The sequence below is a fragment of the Schistocerca nitens genome, chromosome 1 (genome assembly GCF_023898315.1).
Source record: "Schistocerca nitens isolate TAMUIC-IGC-003100 chromosome 1, iqSchNite1.1, whole genome shotgun sequence".
NCBI lineage: Eukaryota > Metazoa > Arthropoda > Insecta > Orthoptera > Acrididae > Schistocerca > Schistocerca nitens.
The window spans coordinates 544,693,526-544,709,141 of NC_064614.1; the positions used below are offsets into that span (position 1 = coordinate 544,693,526).

General features: G+C 42.8%; 1 protein-coding gene across 1 annotated transcript in view; it reads left to right on the top strand.

Annotated features, from left to right (window-relative positions):
* LOC126259840 (follistatin-related protein 5-like) overlaps positions 1-15,616 on the top strand; it is a 279,684-nt gene that overhangs the window by 139,772 nt on the left and 124,296 nt on the right. Inside the window, exon 6 of the mRNA XM_049956931.1 lies at positions 15,021-15,314. Coding sequence (XP_049812888.1) covers positions 15,021-15,314 — 294 coding nt within the window. The remainder of the gene's footprint in view (positions 1-15,020; positions 15,315-15,616) is intronic.

Genomic DNA, 15,616 nt, shown 5'->3' on the forward strand with positions numbered 1-15,616 from the left:
TAACTGCGAAGAAACTATGCGTAACAAAAGAAATACTTCAGTTGATCGACGAAAGGAGGAAGTGCAAAAATGTTCAGGGATGTTCAGTAATACAGAAATATGAATAAATAGGAAGTGCCAGGAAGCTACGATCATGGTCAGTTTGGCTTTAGTAAAGGTAAAGGCACGAGAGAGCCAATTCTGACGTTGCGGTTGATAATGGAATCAAGACTAAAGAAAAATCAAGACACGTTCTTAGGATTTGTAGACCTGGAAAAAGTATTCGACAATGTAAAATGGTGCAAGATCTTCGAAATTCTGAGAAAAATAGGGGTAAGCAGTAGAGATAGATGAGTAATGTGTAATATGTACGAGAGCCAAGAGAGAACAATAAGAGTGGTCAACCAAGAACGAAGGGCTCGGATTAAAAATGGTGTAAGACAGGTATGTTGGCCATAGCCCCTACTGTTCAATCTGTACAGCGAAGAAACAATTATGGAAATAAAAGAAAGTTCAGGAGTGGAATAAAAATTCAAGGTGAAAGGATATCGATGATACGATTCGCTGATGACATTGCTATTCTGAGTGAATGTGACGAAGAATTACATGAGGTGCTGAATGGAATGAACAGACTAATGAGTACATAAGCTGAGAGTAAATCGGAGAAAGAAGAAAGTAATGAGAAGTAGCAGAAATGCGAACAGCGAGAAACTTAACATCACGATTAATGGTCATGACGTAGGTGAAGTTAGGGAATTCTGCTACCTAGTCAGTAAAATAACCAATGACGGACGGAGCAAGGAGGACATCAAAAGCAGATTGGCACTGGAAATGGGTATTCCTGTCCAAGGGAAGTCTACTAGTGTCAAACATAGAGCTTAATTTGAGGAAGACATTTATGAGAATGTATGTTTGGGGCACAACGTTGACTGTGGGAAAACCAGAACGTAAGAAAATGAGATGTGGTGCTACAGAAGAATGTTGAAAATTAGGTGGACTGACAAGGTAAGGAATGAGAAGGTTCTGCGCAGAATCGGAGAGGTAAGGAATATATGGAAAACATTAACAAGGAGAGGGAACCGTACGATAAGACTTCCGTTAAGACATCAGGGAATGATTTCCGTGGTACTAGAGGTACCTGTAGAGGGCAAAAACTGTAGAGGAAGGCAGAGAGTGGAATACATCCAGAAAATAATTGAGGACATATGGTAAAGTGCCAGTCTGAGATGAAGATGTTGGCACAGGAGAGAAATTCGTAACGGACCACTTTGAATGTCAGAATTTGGTCTGAATGAATTAACATTATAGAATAAAACGGTCACCACCACCAAAAATGAGCAAAAGTTAACTTTGGTAAATGTTGACAATGGCTATGAAATCACAAAAATACGGCAGGAGAAACAAAAAGCACCAACTGGGCAGAATGCACATGCGCCAACTTGCATGAAAAGACACGTGTGACATGAACGCAAAGGACCTTAATGATCACCAATAATAAGCGATGACTGGCAACACTTTATGGAAGCGCTGCTGTGTTACGTGACTTACGATAATGCTATCTGTTTGAGAAAGTTCCTAAACATGGCAAAAACTGTTTATCATTCTCTACTTATTACTTTGCAAGTGATTACGCCAGACATAAAAACCGTAATAACTTGCATTCTTGGTATCAGCTATTTTTTGGTATTAATGGTACGCTGACGTACAAGAATAATATATAACACTAAATCTAAAAGCACTTTTACTATGAGAAATAGAGCATATTTTGTCATAGAAAGTGAATTTAAATTCTGTCACTTTATTTTAAGCTGATTATTTGCTGTAGTAGTGCAACACTATATGAATCACTATAGTTCCTATTGCTTTTGAAAAAAAACTGTAAATTTAACTAGATTTGGCTTTTTTTACTGTTCCTTTCACTTGTGACTTTCTCGGAATTTGTGGTGAAAGGATAGGACTCTCCTGATGGTTAACGACTCGGGTCAATGAAGTTTCTCTAGACAGTTTTCTTTTTTTGAGTAAACACACTATTATGTTCCGAAGTGTTACTAACAGGGGAACCTCCCCATCGCACCCCCCTCACATTTAGTTATAAGTTGGCACAGTGGATAGGCCTTGAAAAACTGAACACAGATCAATCGAGAAAACAGGAAGAAGTTGTGTGGAACTATGAAAAAAAGCAAAATATACACAGTGAGTAGTCCATGTGGAAGACAGGCAACATCAAGGACTTCTTGAGCACAGCAGTGCCGTGGTCCCGTGGTTAACGTGAGCAGCTGCGGAACGAGAGCTCCTTGGTTCAAGTCTTCCCTCAAGCGAAAAGTTTAAGTTTTTATTTTCAGACAATTGTCAAAGTTCAGGCACTCACACATAATCAACTTCGCTCTCCAAAATTCCAGGACATGTTCAGATTTGCTTGGACATATGCAGGATCTGACGGTCTACACACGGAAATATTTGAAAACGTTAAAAACATATGTTTTGACAGAGCACAGGGAAAACTGTGCGACTGTGAAACTATTGCATTCATTTGTTGCAGTTTATGTGACAAACTCTTATGCTTTCATCACTTTTTTGGGAGTGATTATCACATCCACAAGAAAACCTAAATCGGGCAAGGTAGAAGAATCTTTTTACCCATTCGCAAAGTGTACAAGATAGGTGGGTCTATAACATATTCCTGTCATGTGACGCACATGCCGTCACCAGTGTTGTATAGAATATATCAGACGTGTTTTCCTGTGGACGAATCGGTTGACCTACGACCATGCGACCAAATGTTTTCGGTTCCCATTGGAGAGGCACGTCCTTTCGTCTACTAATCGCACGGTTTTGCAGTGCGGTTGCAAAACACAGACACTAAACTTATTACAGTGAACAGAGACGTCAATGAACGGACAGATCATAACTTTGCGAAAATAAAGACAATTTATCACTCGCGGGAAGATTTGAACCAAGGACCTCTCGTTCCGCACTAGCTCACGCTAACCACGGGACCACGGCGCTCTTAAGCTTGCACTCTCCTTGATGTTGCATATGTTGCGCATGGAATACTCAGTTTGTATATTTTGCTTATTTTTTTCATAGTTCCACACAACTTCTTCCTGTTTTCTCGATTGATGTGTGTCCAGTTTTTCAAGGCCTATCCAGTGTGCCAAATTATAACTAAATCTGAGAGTGGTGCGATGGGGAGGTTCCCTTGTAAGATGCTTCCATGCCTATTACACACTATGAAATGGTGACTGGTTCTTACTTTGCGATGCACTGCTTGTGGCGAGAATTAGTGATTACTATGACGTCCATTATTGGCAACAAGCACTTTTTGATTAGCGAGCAGCCTCAATAAATTTGCGCCATGCAGAATTCTTCCCTATTCCAAAATCTTCTTGGGACCAAATACAGTGCCCACATACGTCGTCGCCGACTTATAATTTGCCTGGCCACATATTACAAATGATTTTCGACGCTAAACACTCTGACATTCGTACGCCAACACATACATCTCTACCACACCGCAGATGGTTCGCGTCTACGAAAGATATTCTCTGTGCTTTATGTAATAAAATATTGCTTGACATTGCCAGCGTGTTTACTACAATGATGTAATGGAAATTATTCTTACTTTCTCTATCAACATAAATTACATCTTCACTAGCACTATTAGTGACACACTGGCATTTTCGCGTTAACACATATGTCTGTTCACCACCACAGATGTTTCGCAACTCCTGCTGTGCCTTCACCTCTAAGACCGTGCGCAATCGCGCTAGCGATGTTATTATGCTATATATAATAATGACTTCCCTAATATGGCCAGCGTGTTTATTACAATGATTTAACATATTTCTTGTGTATCCAATCAGCATACATTACATTTTCGTACACACTAATTACTGACAAATTTCATTAATACCTATATGTACCCAGATGGTTATAAATTTGTTTAGTTTAGTTTAGTGTAGTGCATTTATGTCACGTTCTGTAGATCATTTTCATGACTGTTTTATCGATATGATGTGGAACAAGTCAGATTACAAGAAATATATACACCCAAGAATAATGCTAATATTAATATTACTAAAATTTTTAGTTCTACACATTCAACTACATTTAGAGGTAGAATATATCTTTTTTTAATTTTTTAAATCAAGTAGCTAAAACTTACGTGAAGCAGTGGGTTGCGGTGTTACAAGTCCTCGTGTATCTTTGTAACTTGTTTATAGCGACATCTCTGTTTCAAACCATACTGGATATCTGTCGTGCGTCTGCTGGAGGGCATCCTTGAAAACCTGGATTTTCTTCAATAAAATCTTGGTAGTCCTATGCGTAAGTTATATTTCACCGCCAGCCTGCTGTCGAAAAACAAGACTAATTTCGTTGACGTCACACGATCCCACCGTTATTGCTGTGCCAGTATACCTCATTACTTCCCACCAATCAAACTCGCCTAATACAGAGAAAATTGTTCAGCGTTTCGCCATTTTGTTAGTCGGATGACACTTGCTACAAAAGGCTGCCAGCTTGTGTTCGTCCACCGCTGCCATGGTGCTGTTTTTCGTTCTCCGCTTTACATTAAAATTGCAACGCCATGGAAGCTGCATGCAACAAACGTGAAACTGGGATGAGATGTACTACAGGCTAGAATATGCAAATCATCAGCATTTCATGAGGCTTGAAATGATAAAAAATGTAGAAAAACGATCTTCATTTTCAGTATGACGCTTATTTGTTGACACCATCGGCTTGTGAAATCGTACGACCAGTTCTGATTATGCTAACAAACGTCATCAGGTATAAAATAGACAGAAAAATATTGTCCATAAAAGGTTCTATCTACTTACAACATGTACACTATAAAAAAGAAAAGAAAGTGACAAAGAACATATCATCATAGACTGTAACATGTCACATGTAAGATCAAGCACTAAATCATCAAAACTACTGTGTGTTTCATGATGCTGTTATTTACGGTAAAAAACGTGCACCTACTAAATGGCATCACTTTATTCACGACTGCATGTTAAAATTTATCATACCGAACCAAAGTTAAACTATATACAAAAGTGTTTTGACAAGTTAAGTTACGGTGGCAAAAGAGTTCAAGAACCGAAAATAATAAATTGTGGATACAGTATGTAAATGGGGAAAGAGATAACCCTAATGAGCAGCCTGGTAAGTGATAATGGAAGGAAGGCATTCCATAGTAAATTACCAAGTAATTCAAAAAAATAAAATGCGTGGTCCAAAAAAGCAAAGTTGTACCGTCTAAAAGTGCATTTGACGTCACTGAGTTACGAGATAATTTAACAAATAAAAGTAAAAATACACGAGGGAAGAGAAGGTGCATTGTGCCGTTGGTAAGTTCACTGCAGCCACCACGGGACACTTTCTTCCGATGCGCTCTTGCGTCTTGTTGTTGCTGCCAGTCGCTAATGATCTGTGGAAGAGTGTAGAAGGGACCATGCGGAAGTAAGTCTCACCGTCTTCCCGTCTTTACACAAGACAGCAAGCATCATTATCACTTTTGTTTCTGCATATCATTGCATCACACTTTAACAAATGACATCAAAGACTATCACTGACACAGCTCATCAAAGATATCAAAAAACACGTTCTGATTGAACTTGCACTGCTTGTTTAAAATCTGTTCTGGAAAGTGCTTTTTGCTACTAATGATTTCATTTTCCACGTGGCTCCACAGCCTAGTGATAGTTTGCCAATCGGGCACCAATTCGACGATTTGTAGGTCCTTAGGCTAGCCTACGCAATTAATCCTAAGAGGTAGAGGCGACCTACAGGTTTACGTGGAATCCGAACTACCTAACGTTTGTAACGAATCTTCATATCACTGGTACTTGTGGGCTAGCTTACAGGCAGATCGAAATATTCCGTGGACCGAACAGGATTCGATCTCGCGGTCTTTCTGTTTCCAGGCACAGAGGCCCGTTGACTTGGATACGAAACATACAACGAATGAATTTTTCGCTCTACAGCAGGATCTGCATCACACCAAGAAAATGAAACTGAGTGCTCGGCAAGAATTTCAGGCATGATTTACTGGACTTGTGAGTGATGCTGTGACAAACTGAGATACTCACACACATGTCCCAATGTAACTGAAATCCATTTTAGCAATCCCTTCTTCCGCAGTCAAAATGTCACACATGGTCCCCTGCAACGTGTGTTGAAGTACCACCACTGTAACCAAATGCGCGGTAGAGAATCTCTTAGTGACAATATGGGTATTGTAACTAGAATGTATGCTTTACTTTTGAAAGAAAATGTACCGTAATGAATGTTCGTGGCCGATCAAAACTCCGTACTAGTCCAGGGTTCGACAGCTGACTGTCGTGAACCGTGGACAATGAAGTTAGCTTGTGGCATGGCACTGGAGTAGAGTCCACATTCTATTCAGTCACATTCTACTTTAAAGCAACTTTTAGAATTACAATGCCATTACTAAATAATATATAAAGAAATTGTTAGTCAATGTATCTGTGGCTGTCATTGTTTTGGTGGGTTTGGCATTTCTCTTTTGTTACTAGGCGCCAGTTTCATTGAGGAAGTCTGTTTTCCGTAACGTACCGCACAGGGTGGCCCGTCAGTCTGGGAATATTTAGGATTTTTCTTCAGAATTCTATTTCGGACATTGTTTTATCCTTGAATCTTTCAAATACTCTCGCAGTAAGACTTCACCATTGCCTATGTGTCAAACCAGTCTGCCTTCCAGGACAGAAGCAGTTCATTCCAGTGATAGCCACTGACAGGATAGACTTTCTGCCCTCTACTGAATGTGCTGGTGTACCCACGCTACTGTTTTCACCTATAAGAAACGTGGGAGGCGCGTCGCGTGTGTGGTACCTGAAGGGTTCTGGGACGGAGAAGGCTCTGAGCACTATGGGACTCAACTGCTGTGGTCATTAGTCCCCTAGAACTTAGAACTACTTAAACCTAACTAACCTAAGGACATCACACACATCCATGCCCGAGGCAGGATTCGAACCTGCGACCGTAGCAGTCGCACGGTTCCTGACTGCGCGCCTAGAACCGCGAGACCACCGCGGCCGGCTAGGGACGGAGAACACGTTTCCTTTTCTCTCTCATGACCCAGAGTTCAGCTGCCCACTCCTCGCCCTGCCCACCATTATTGCCCATCAGTCACGCGAAAGTGAACTACCACCTTGCCTGTTTCCTAGGCCGTTCATTTTCTTGACTAAACTTCTAGACTGACTGTCAACGTTTACCTCTGCCCCCCCCCCCCCCAGGGCACACAAACAGAACACATTCCAAGTTTTCTTTAATTACCTCTTTTATTTGGCCGCCCTCTTCCGACGCTCACTCATCTCGCTCTGCAGCCTGTACAGTACTGCTGTGTAAAGTCACTGCAATTCCAGTTAAATTCAGATTGTTTTTAAGTGGTAGTTCTACTCTTGTTTACGTAGCATAACAAATCTTTTCCACTTCAAAGCACGTGCCATCCATTAATGACTTGTGTTATCGAGGTATCAAGTAACGAGCGGATTTTGCACCTACCATCAAGCCGGCAGGTATTAGAGAGTTCAGCTCACAAGTTGCCACGGGTGACGCAGCACAAAGGAAAGACCGTTTCGGGGTGTTTGCTTAGGCACACAACCAGAGCACCAAGAGAAGAAAGCAAATGTGTTTTTTTACTTATCACCTATTTACTTTCAAGGGCCACGCCACAGAGGTAGATATCTAGAGGTGACTGAATGCCCCTGAATGGCAAAGTTTGCAGTGTGGCGTAATGTAATGTATGGGCAGTACACTCGCTTTCGGTGGAGAGATAGGACGCCATTTGGCTACCATCAACAGGCCCATGCCGGACTTGGCGGATTTCCTGGAAAGATCAGACCCTGTTCGTTGCACAGGCGACACGTACACATATGTATACTATCTTTTGGGATGGATACTGAGTTCTCCTTGGCCCTTTTTAATGTATTTCCCTGCAGTTTCAAGCCAGTAGTATCATGCAAGTGTCAGAGAGCAACGAAACGGCGCCTACAATGATCTTCACGCCAGCGACTTGAGGTCTGCGAAATTATTATTATTATTTTTCCTTTTTTTTAGTAAAAGAAATATGAAATGCTCCCACGGCACGTTGACTACGAAGACAAAAAGAACATTGATAGAGGAAAGTGAAAAGGAGAGGGGAGATGTTCTTGCTAGACTGACTGGCACTGCTGAACAGGGATTATGCACTCAGCCATTCGTGACGATTCTGGTTCTACGGGTGGAATAGAAGGGGGAACGGAGGTTTTATTACGGGCACGGTGATTCGCGAATCATAGGAAGTCTTTCCTCTGAGGCTGAGGGATGCGCCCTGGAAACCAGCTGCCAGGATAACTAATAGCTGTGCGCACCCACCAGATGCTAGTGACAACGCTAGTCTAAGATTCGTTGGTTTGGGGAAGGAGACCAGACAGCGTGGTCATCGGTCTCATCGGATTAGGGAAGGATGGGGAAGGAAGTCGGCCGTGCCCTTTCAGAGGAACCATCCCGGCATTTACCTGGAGTGATTTAGGGAAATCACGGAAAACCTAAATCTGGATGGCCGCACGCGGGATTGAACCGTCGTCCTCCCGAATGCGAGTCCAGTGTCTAACCAATGCGCCACCTCGCTCGGTGCTAGTCTAAGAGCAGGTATAGTTTTCACTTACAGACTGCCAATTGACTCATGGAGCCTGATGAAGGATCTTCTCAGTAGTCTTCGCAGTAGCATTCCTCAAGCGTACAAGGGTCTAAAGACACATCCCTAATTTGGACCCGCTCGAAGCAACCTTCAGAGCATCAGGTTTTCTTACTATTTAACAATTTTTCAATGTGTGTACATTCAGGTTACAAAAGTCTTGCGTTTGTGATATGCACAACAAATGGCTGTAGTACCGCGTACACAAGGTATAAAAGAACAGTGCAGTGGCAGAGATGTCATTTGTACTCAGGTGTTTGATTTGAAAAGGTTTCCGACGCGATTATGGCTTCACGATGGGAGTTGGTAGTGTTTCAACGCGGAATTGTAGTTGTAGGTACATGAATTGGACATTCCATTTCGGAAATCGTTAAGGAATTCAAAATTTGTAGAGCCACAGTGTCATGAGTTCTCCGTGAAGCCGCGCGGGGTAGCCGCGCGGTCTAGGGCGTCTTGTCCCGGTCCGCGCGGCTTCTACCGTCGGAGGTTCGAGACCTTCCTGGGTGTGTATGTTGTTCATAGCGTAAGTTCGTTTAAGTTAGATTAAGTAGTGTGTAAGCTTAGGCACCGATGATCTAAGCAGTTTGGTCCCATAAGATCTTACCACAAATTGACAAGAATTTTCCGTGAATACCAAATGTCATGCATTAACTCCCACCACGGAAGACGCTGTTACCGACAACCTTCACTTAACGACCGAGAACTGTGGCGTCCGTGTACACTTTTGAGTGCTAAGAGACTGAGTGAAATTACCGCACAAATCAATGTCAGAAATACAATAAACTTATCCGTAGGAGAGTACGACGAAATTGGGCATTAAAGGGTTATGGCACCAGGCGACCGACGAGAGTGCCTTTGCTAACAGCACGAAATTGCCTGCAGCACCACTCCTGAACTCGTGACTAATAGATTATACCCTAAAATGCCAGAAAACTGTGACCTTGTCATATGAGTTCCGATTTCAGCTGGTAAGAGCTGATGGTGGTGCAGACCTCACGAAGCCATGGACCCTACTTGTCAACGGGGCACTATGGACGCAGGCGATGGCTCCATAATAATGTGGGCTGTGTTTACATCGAATAGGCCGGTTTTCTGGTCCAACTGAACTGATCATTGATCGTGAATGGTTTGCTCGGCTATTTGAAGACCATTTGTAGCCATTCGCATACTTCATGTTCCCAAACAACGATGCACTTTTTATGGATGACAGTACGCCATGACACGGGGCAACAACTGTTCGCGACTGGTTTGAGGACCGAATGATTTGGCCACCCAGATCACCCGACAGAATCCAATCCAATATTTTTGGGACATAAAATCCCGCACCGGCGGCACATTCGCAGTTATGGGCGGCTACTGAGGCAGCATAGCTCAGTATTTCTGCAGGTGTTCCAAAAACTTGTTGAGTCCATGCCAAGTCGAGTTGCTCTCTACACAGGGAAAAAGGAGTTGATATTCGGTAGTATTCCAAGACTCTTGTCACCTCCGCGTATTTTACAGGGTCTAAATAGTGCTATGCCATGGTCTTCAGATGTGAACGGATGTCACCGTAGTCGCCATCGGCCGTATGAAATGGAAGAGATGTACATTACACAAAGACGTGGAAGTAGCGAAACAGTTTGAGCTTTAATGTCTTGTACTGATGTAGCAATACAAAACTTGGCCTCTTATACGTCTCGCTAGTCCAGTACACATAGTACCGTGCTACCTGTTGTAGCGCAGAGAAGGGAAGAACGCGTTGTTTCTCTAACCTGGTGGCATTTATTAGCAGCGTATTTGATTGTCGGTGGGAAATCTTGTACTACATTTTAATTTTATCGTAAATGAAACCGACCTCAAGACTGTCCGACAGTCTGCCCCAATATCTGGCAGTAGCAAGAAGGCAGCAATTTACTTCTTACGTTAGTTGAAGAACTATATTCGTGACGCAGATAAGTCTCCTTTGTCTATCAAGTGAGTAGCTGGCTCTAGACCTCCCATAATTTCTCCGTCGTCTCACATTGATTCTTACAGTAGGCGCTAATTCTACATTTAGAGCTACATAACTTTTTTATTGTAGTTTTGGAGGGCGTTATGCGAGAAATCTCACTTGAGGCATAGATATAAAATTTATTCTGCAGATTTACATGAACAAAATGAATACGATTAGATACGAGCTGTACAATTTATGTATGAAATGAAAATTTATGTCGGACTGGTACTCGAACCCGGAATTCCCGCTTAACGATCTAGCCTAGATGTAGAACTGGCGCCCACGGTAGGAGGTAATATGACACGACGGAGAAATCATGATACGCTTGGAGCCACTTCCTCTCTTGATATGCGAGGGGTACGAATCTGCACCACAAATTATGATTTAACCATGAGAAAAAGAAAATTGCCTGCCTTCTTGTTACTGCATGATATTGGCACCCAGAGTCCGGCAATCTTGAGGTCAGATTCATTTACGGCGAAATCAAAATGTGACAAGTTTTCCCATCAGCAATCAAATATGCAGCTAGTAAATGGTATGTGGTTACAGAATCTGGGCATTCTTCCCTTCTCTGCGTTACCACTTACAGCAGGTTACTGCCTCCATTTGCAATGGAGTAGCAGGGCGTGTAATGGATCTACTTGTATCTTGCCAAATCGTAACGAGGCTCTAAAGTTCAACAGTTTCGCCAGTCTGGCGACTTATTAGAAGCCGTTGTCCCAGCACAGAACTGATACGTAAGTCTTCAGTCTGTTGCATTTGATGGGAGCCGTTATTAGAATTACTGTGAAACAAACTAGCAAGGAATCCTTTGAGCGCGAGGTAGCAAGTTAATCTTTAGTAAGGCTCATTTGAAAGTGTTGTGTTCTGAGGAGAGTGGCAGAAAATTTGAGTCCGGGACGTGAAGAGATCAATCTTCTATGGTTGTATGTATTACTCCTCACTAAATAGACATCGTCGACATTCAAAAAATTGTTCAAAACAAACTATTAACTTGCACCATCAACACCGAATGAAAAATGCCATGCCAGAGTGTTCTCAAAGGTTCGCAGCATCAAGATCGAAGGTGAATTCTTTAGGCGTTACAAACCGTGCAGGACTATCCACTCTTAAATAATGCATATATAATCACGTTGTCGTTACGGGGTGATGAGAACTGATGGAAAGTGTTGGCATGGAACCGAATGCGAAGCAGTTTGTCGTAGGGCTCATCGTCAAACTGGCTGTCCTTTAAGGCGTAGCTAGAGATAGTGCGAGAATATGTTTTATAGGCACGGAAGGAACAAATATCCACAAGTTAAATTTGTCCAGTGGTTCCAAGAGGCACGTATTGCAATACCACACATTTTTCAGGAGAGCTATTTTACCCTAAATGAGTATTATTTTTATACGCAGACCGGGAATAGCTAAAAGAGAAGTTAATTTCGTCAGCTATTGGCCAAAAGCAGTGCTCATACCATAGGTGCAGTTCTCTTACGCGCATTCTCCCACTCTTGCTTGGTTGACGTAAATTTTACCTACGGACCATGCAACATCACGGAGATGAGAAAGAATTGTAGGAGGCAGAGCATTTCCAATTTTTCACAGCACAATAAATAACTTTCCAGCCAATTTATCATCCAGATCAACTGTCGGGAAATTGTATACCAATGCGCTAAGGCATTGATGGTAGGTAGTTGCTCTTGGTACCTTTAGTTTCGAGGGTTCCTTTACATGCATTGCCTCTGCATATGGCGACTGTTCGGAGTTGAGAACAAATTCCTTACTGTTCTGTCTCATCTACAAATTTTTCCGGCTGATTCCGCAGTTTGTTGTGCATCGTAAAGTTGACGCTTTGTTTGAAATTTCGTTATCTTACGTCTTCCGATTCTGCAGCACTGAAGTTATACAACTATCTAATGCTTTCCTTGAAATCACTGCAGTATAAGTGGCGTGCAGTTTGATGCGGATAACGCAGCTGTTCATTATTACGCATATCCTGTAAATTGTGCCAAGCATTCTTGAAACGCACAAACGCCAGTTTTTGTAACAAGTACACTTTATCCTCCCTCGAATATCCCTAGTTATTCTTATGCGCTACATGGTCATACTGATGCGGACTTATTCGAAAACTGTTCACAACTGGTTTTCTTCTTACTGCACTGCGGATGATCTCCATGTACATAATTGTGATTAGTACCCTCTCCTTGGACAACATTTTTCCATTCCTTCATTTCACTGGAGATGGATCTGTGGCTCCCCGTCCTTCAAAGATGATGAACTACATGGATCGATACCTGTTTCAGTATCACTTTCTCTTGTTAAACACGTCTTCTCATCATTTTACTACTCATGTACGTTGTTCGCACGTTCGTCATTATATGACACCACATATTCCATTGACTTATCCTGCAGAAACGCTAATATTTCATCTACCAATTCTTTCTTACTATGAGAAATTCTTTGCGTGCCTTTCTGAGAACTGTCAGTTTTTGCAACTGTTATTCTAGATGTAATGCAATATTTTCTTTGTTTAGCGTTGGCATTGCAGTGTTTTGTATCAACGCCACTAGCATTATATAGCTGCTGTGGGTTATTTGTCGACTTAGTAGCTCAACTACACTCCGTAGTCTCATGCTGTGCTCAGCGTTGGATGCTTCCAGTCCCACCCCGTTTTGTCATCAACAGCTAATATTATGTTTGCATGGAACGCAATATATGGGGCATCGAATGCCGTAAATATCATTGGCCCTTTTGGACCTCACAAATCTTATTTTATCTGAACAACGAAGTAGAAAGTTAACAGAGATGCCAACATTTTTTATTAAAAAGAGTAAACTGAGTTCTACTATATTACCTAATCATACCTAGCCACTCAAGTTGGCACGATAAACTCTCATCCGATATCAATGGTCAGAATTCACTCATTTATCACTTTTTAACTGAAAAATACATGTTAATGATGTACCACAAGGCAAATTAAGTATTTCTGAAAATATAATTAATTTGCTTCGTTTGGAGACCTTAACCGCGCTCATTCTAACGCTATACCATGAGACGTGGCAGTAACTACTTTGCCGTCAACCACCTCACTGGGCGGTGGTTTATTGCTTTGTCCACTGATCCTCAACACTATCTGTACTAGAGACAAAACTTTTGTGTTGAGCCGTCAGGTACTCTGTAATCTGCTTTTTGTCACTTTTTCTAAACAGGAAAATCTTCCTACCTTTTTTAACATTTCTATTTACTGCTGAAATCATCGATACAGTAACCGCTTTATGATCACTGATTCCCTGTTCTGCGTTAACTGTTACAAATAGTTCGGGTCTGTTTGTCACCAGAAGGTCTAATATGTTATCGCCACGAGTCGGTTCTCTGTTTAAGTGCTCAAGGTAGTTTTCAGATAAAGCACTTAAAAAAATTTCACTGGATTCTTTGTCCCTGCCACCCGTTATGAACGTTTGAGTCTCCCAGTCTATATCCTGCAAATTAAATCTCCACCCAGAACTATAACATGGTGGGGATATCTACGCGAAATATTTTCCAAATTATCCTTCAGGTGCTCAGCACAACAGCAGCTGAGCCAGGGGGCCTATAGAGACATCCAATTACCATGTGTGAGCCTGCTTTAACCGTGACCTTCACCCAAATTATTTCACATTTCGAATTTCCGTCAATTTCCTTCGATACTATTGCACTTGTTATCGCTATAAACACGCCTCCCCCTTCAGTGTCCAGCCTGTCTCTGCGGTATACATTCCAATCTGAGTTTAGGATTTCATTACTGTTTACATCTGGTTTCAGCCAACTTTCTGTCCCTAGTACTATATGGGCGTTGTGACCGTTTATTGGCCGGCCGAAGTGGCCGCGCGGTTCTGGCGCTGCAGTCTGGAACCGCGAGACCGCTACGGTCGCAGGTTCGAATCCTGCCTCGGGCATGGATGTGTGTGATGTCCTTAGGTTAGTTAGGTTTAACTAGTTCTAAGTTCTAGGGGACTAATGACCTCAGCAGTTGAGTCCCATAGTGCTCAGAGCCATTTGAACCATTTTGACCGTTTATTAATGAGAGCAGTTCTGGGACCTTGCTATATACGCTACTGCAGTTGACTATTAGCAGATTAATATTGTTATTCCCTGTTGCATTTTGCCTACTCCTACCTTGCCGCGTCTCAGGAGGCGTCTTGTCGGCCCTAGGGAGGGAATTCTCTAAACTAAAAAACCCACATGTGCATTCCACACCTACTCCACTATCCTTGTAGCCGTTTCCGGCGTGTAGTGCACGCCTGACCTATTCAGGGGGACATCACGTGGAGTTGTCATGTGGCTAAAAATCAGCACATTATATCATTACGCTTAGGTGTAACGGAAGCTGTGCCTGTGCAGGCGTGTCGGTGGTGTCGCTGGACAAGGCGGTGCAGGTGCGGCGGCTGCGCGCGCGCGTCGGCGACAGCGTCGAGGTGCGCTGTGACGTCACCGGCGCTCCGCCGCCACCCATCGTGTGGCGGCGCCACGGAGCCGACCTGGCGCAGCTGCCCGCCGGCGCCGCAGACGACTTGCGCGTCTTCCCGGACGGCTCCCTGTTCCTGCCGCGAGTCCAGCTGGTGCACGCCGGCAACTACACCTGCCACGCCCAGCGCAACGAGGACGTCGTCCAGACGCACGTCCTCACCGTGCACAGTGAGTCGTCGGCAACTTTGTAAAAAATTATACTTTACGTGCGACAATTCCTCAACTACATTTTTCGGTACGCTTATCGTGTAGCTGTTGCAAAGTTCCGTGTCTATTCATATTTTTTCAGGAGGCCAGTTCATCACACGTTATACACCACTGACCATTAAAATTGCTATACCAAGAAGAAATGTTGATCGTTAGAAGACAGTTCTTCCACAGTACGCAACATCTGTCACTGATCGAGTGATGCTGAGCACGTATGAATTTAAGTATGTGAAAAGACAGTGTAAGGAGCAACCATTTCCGTT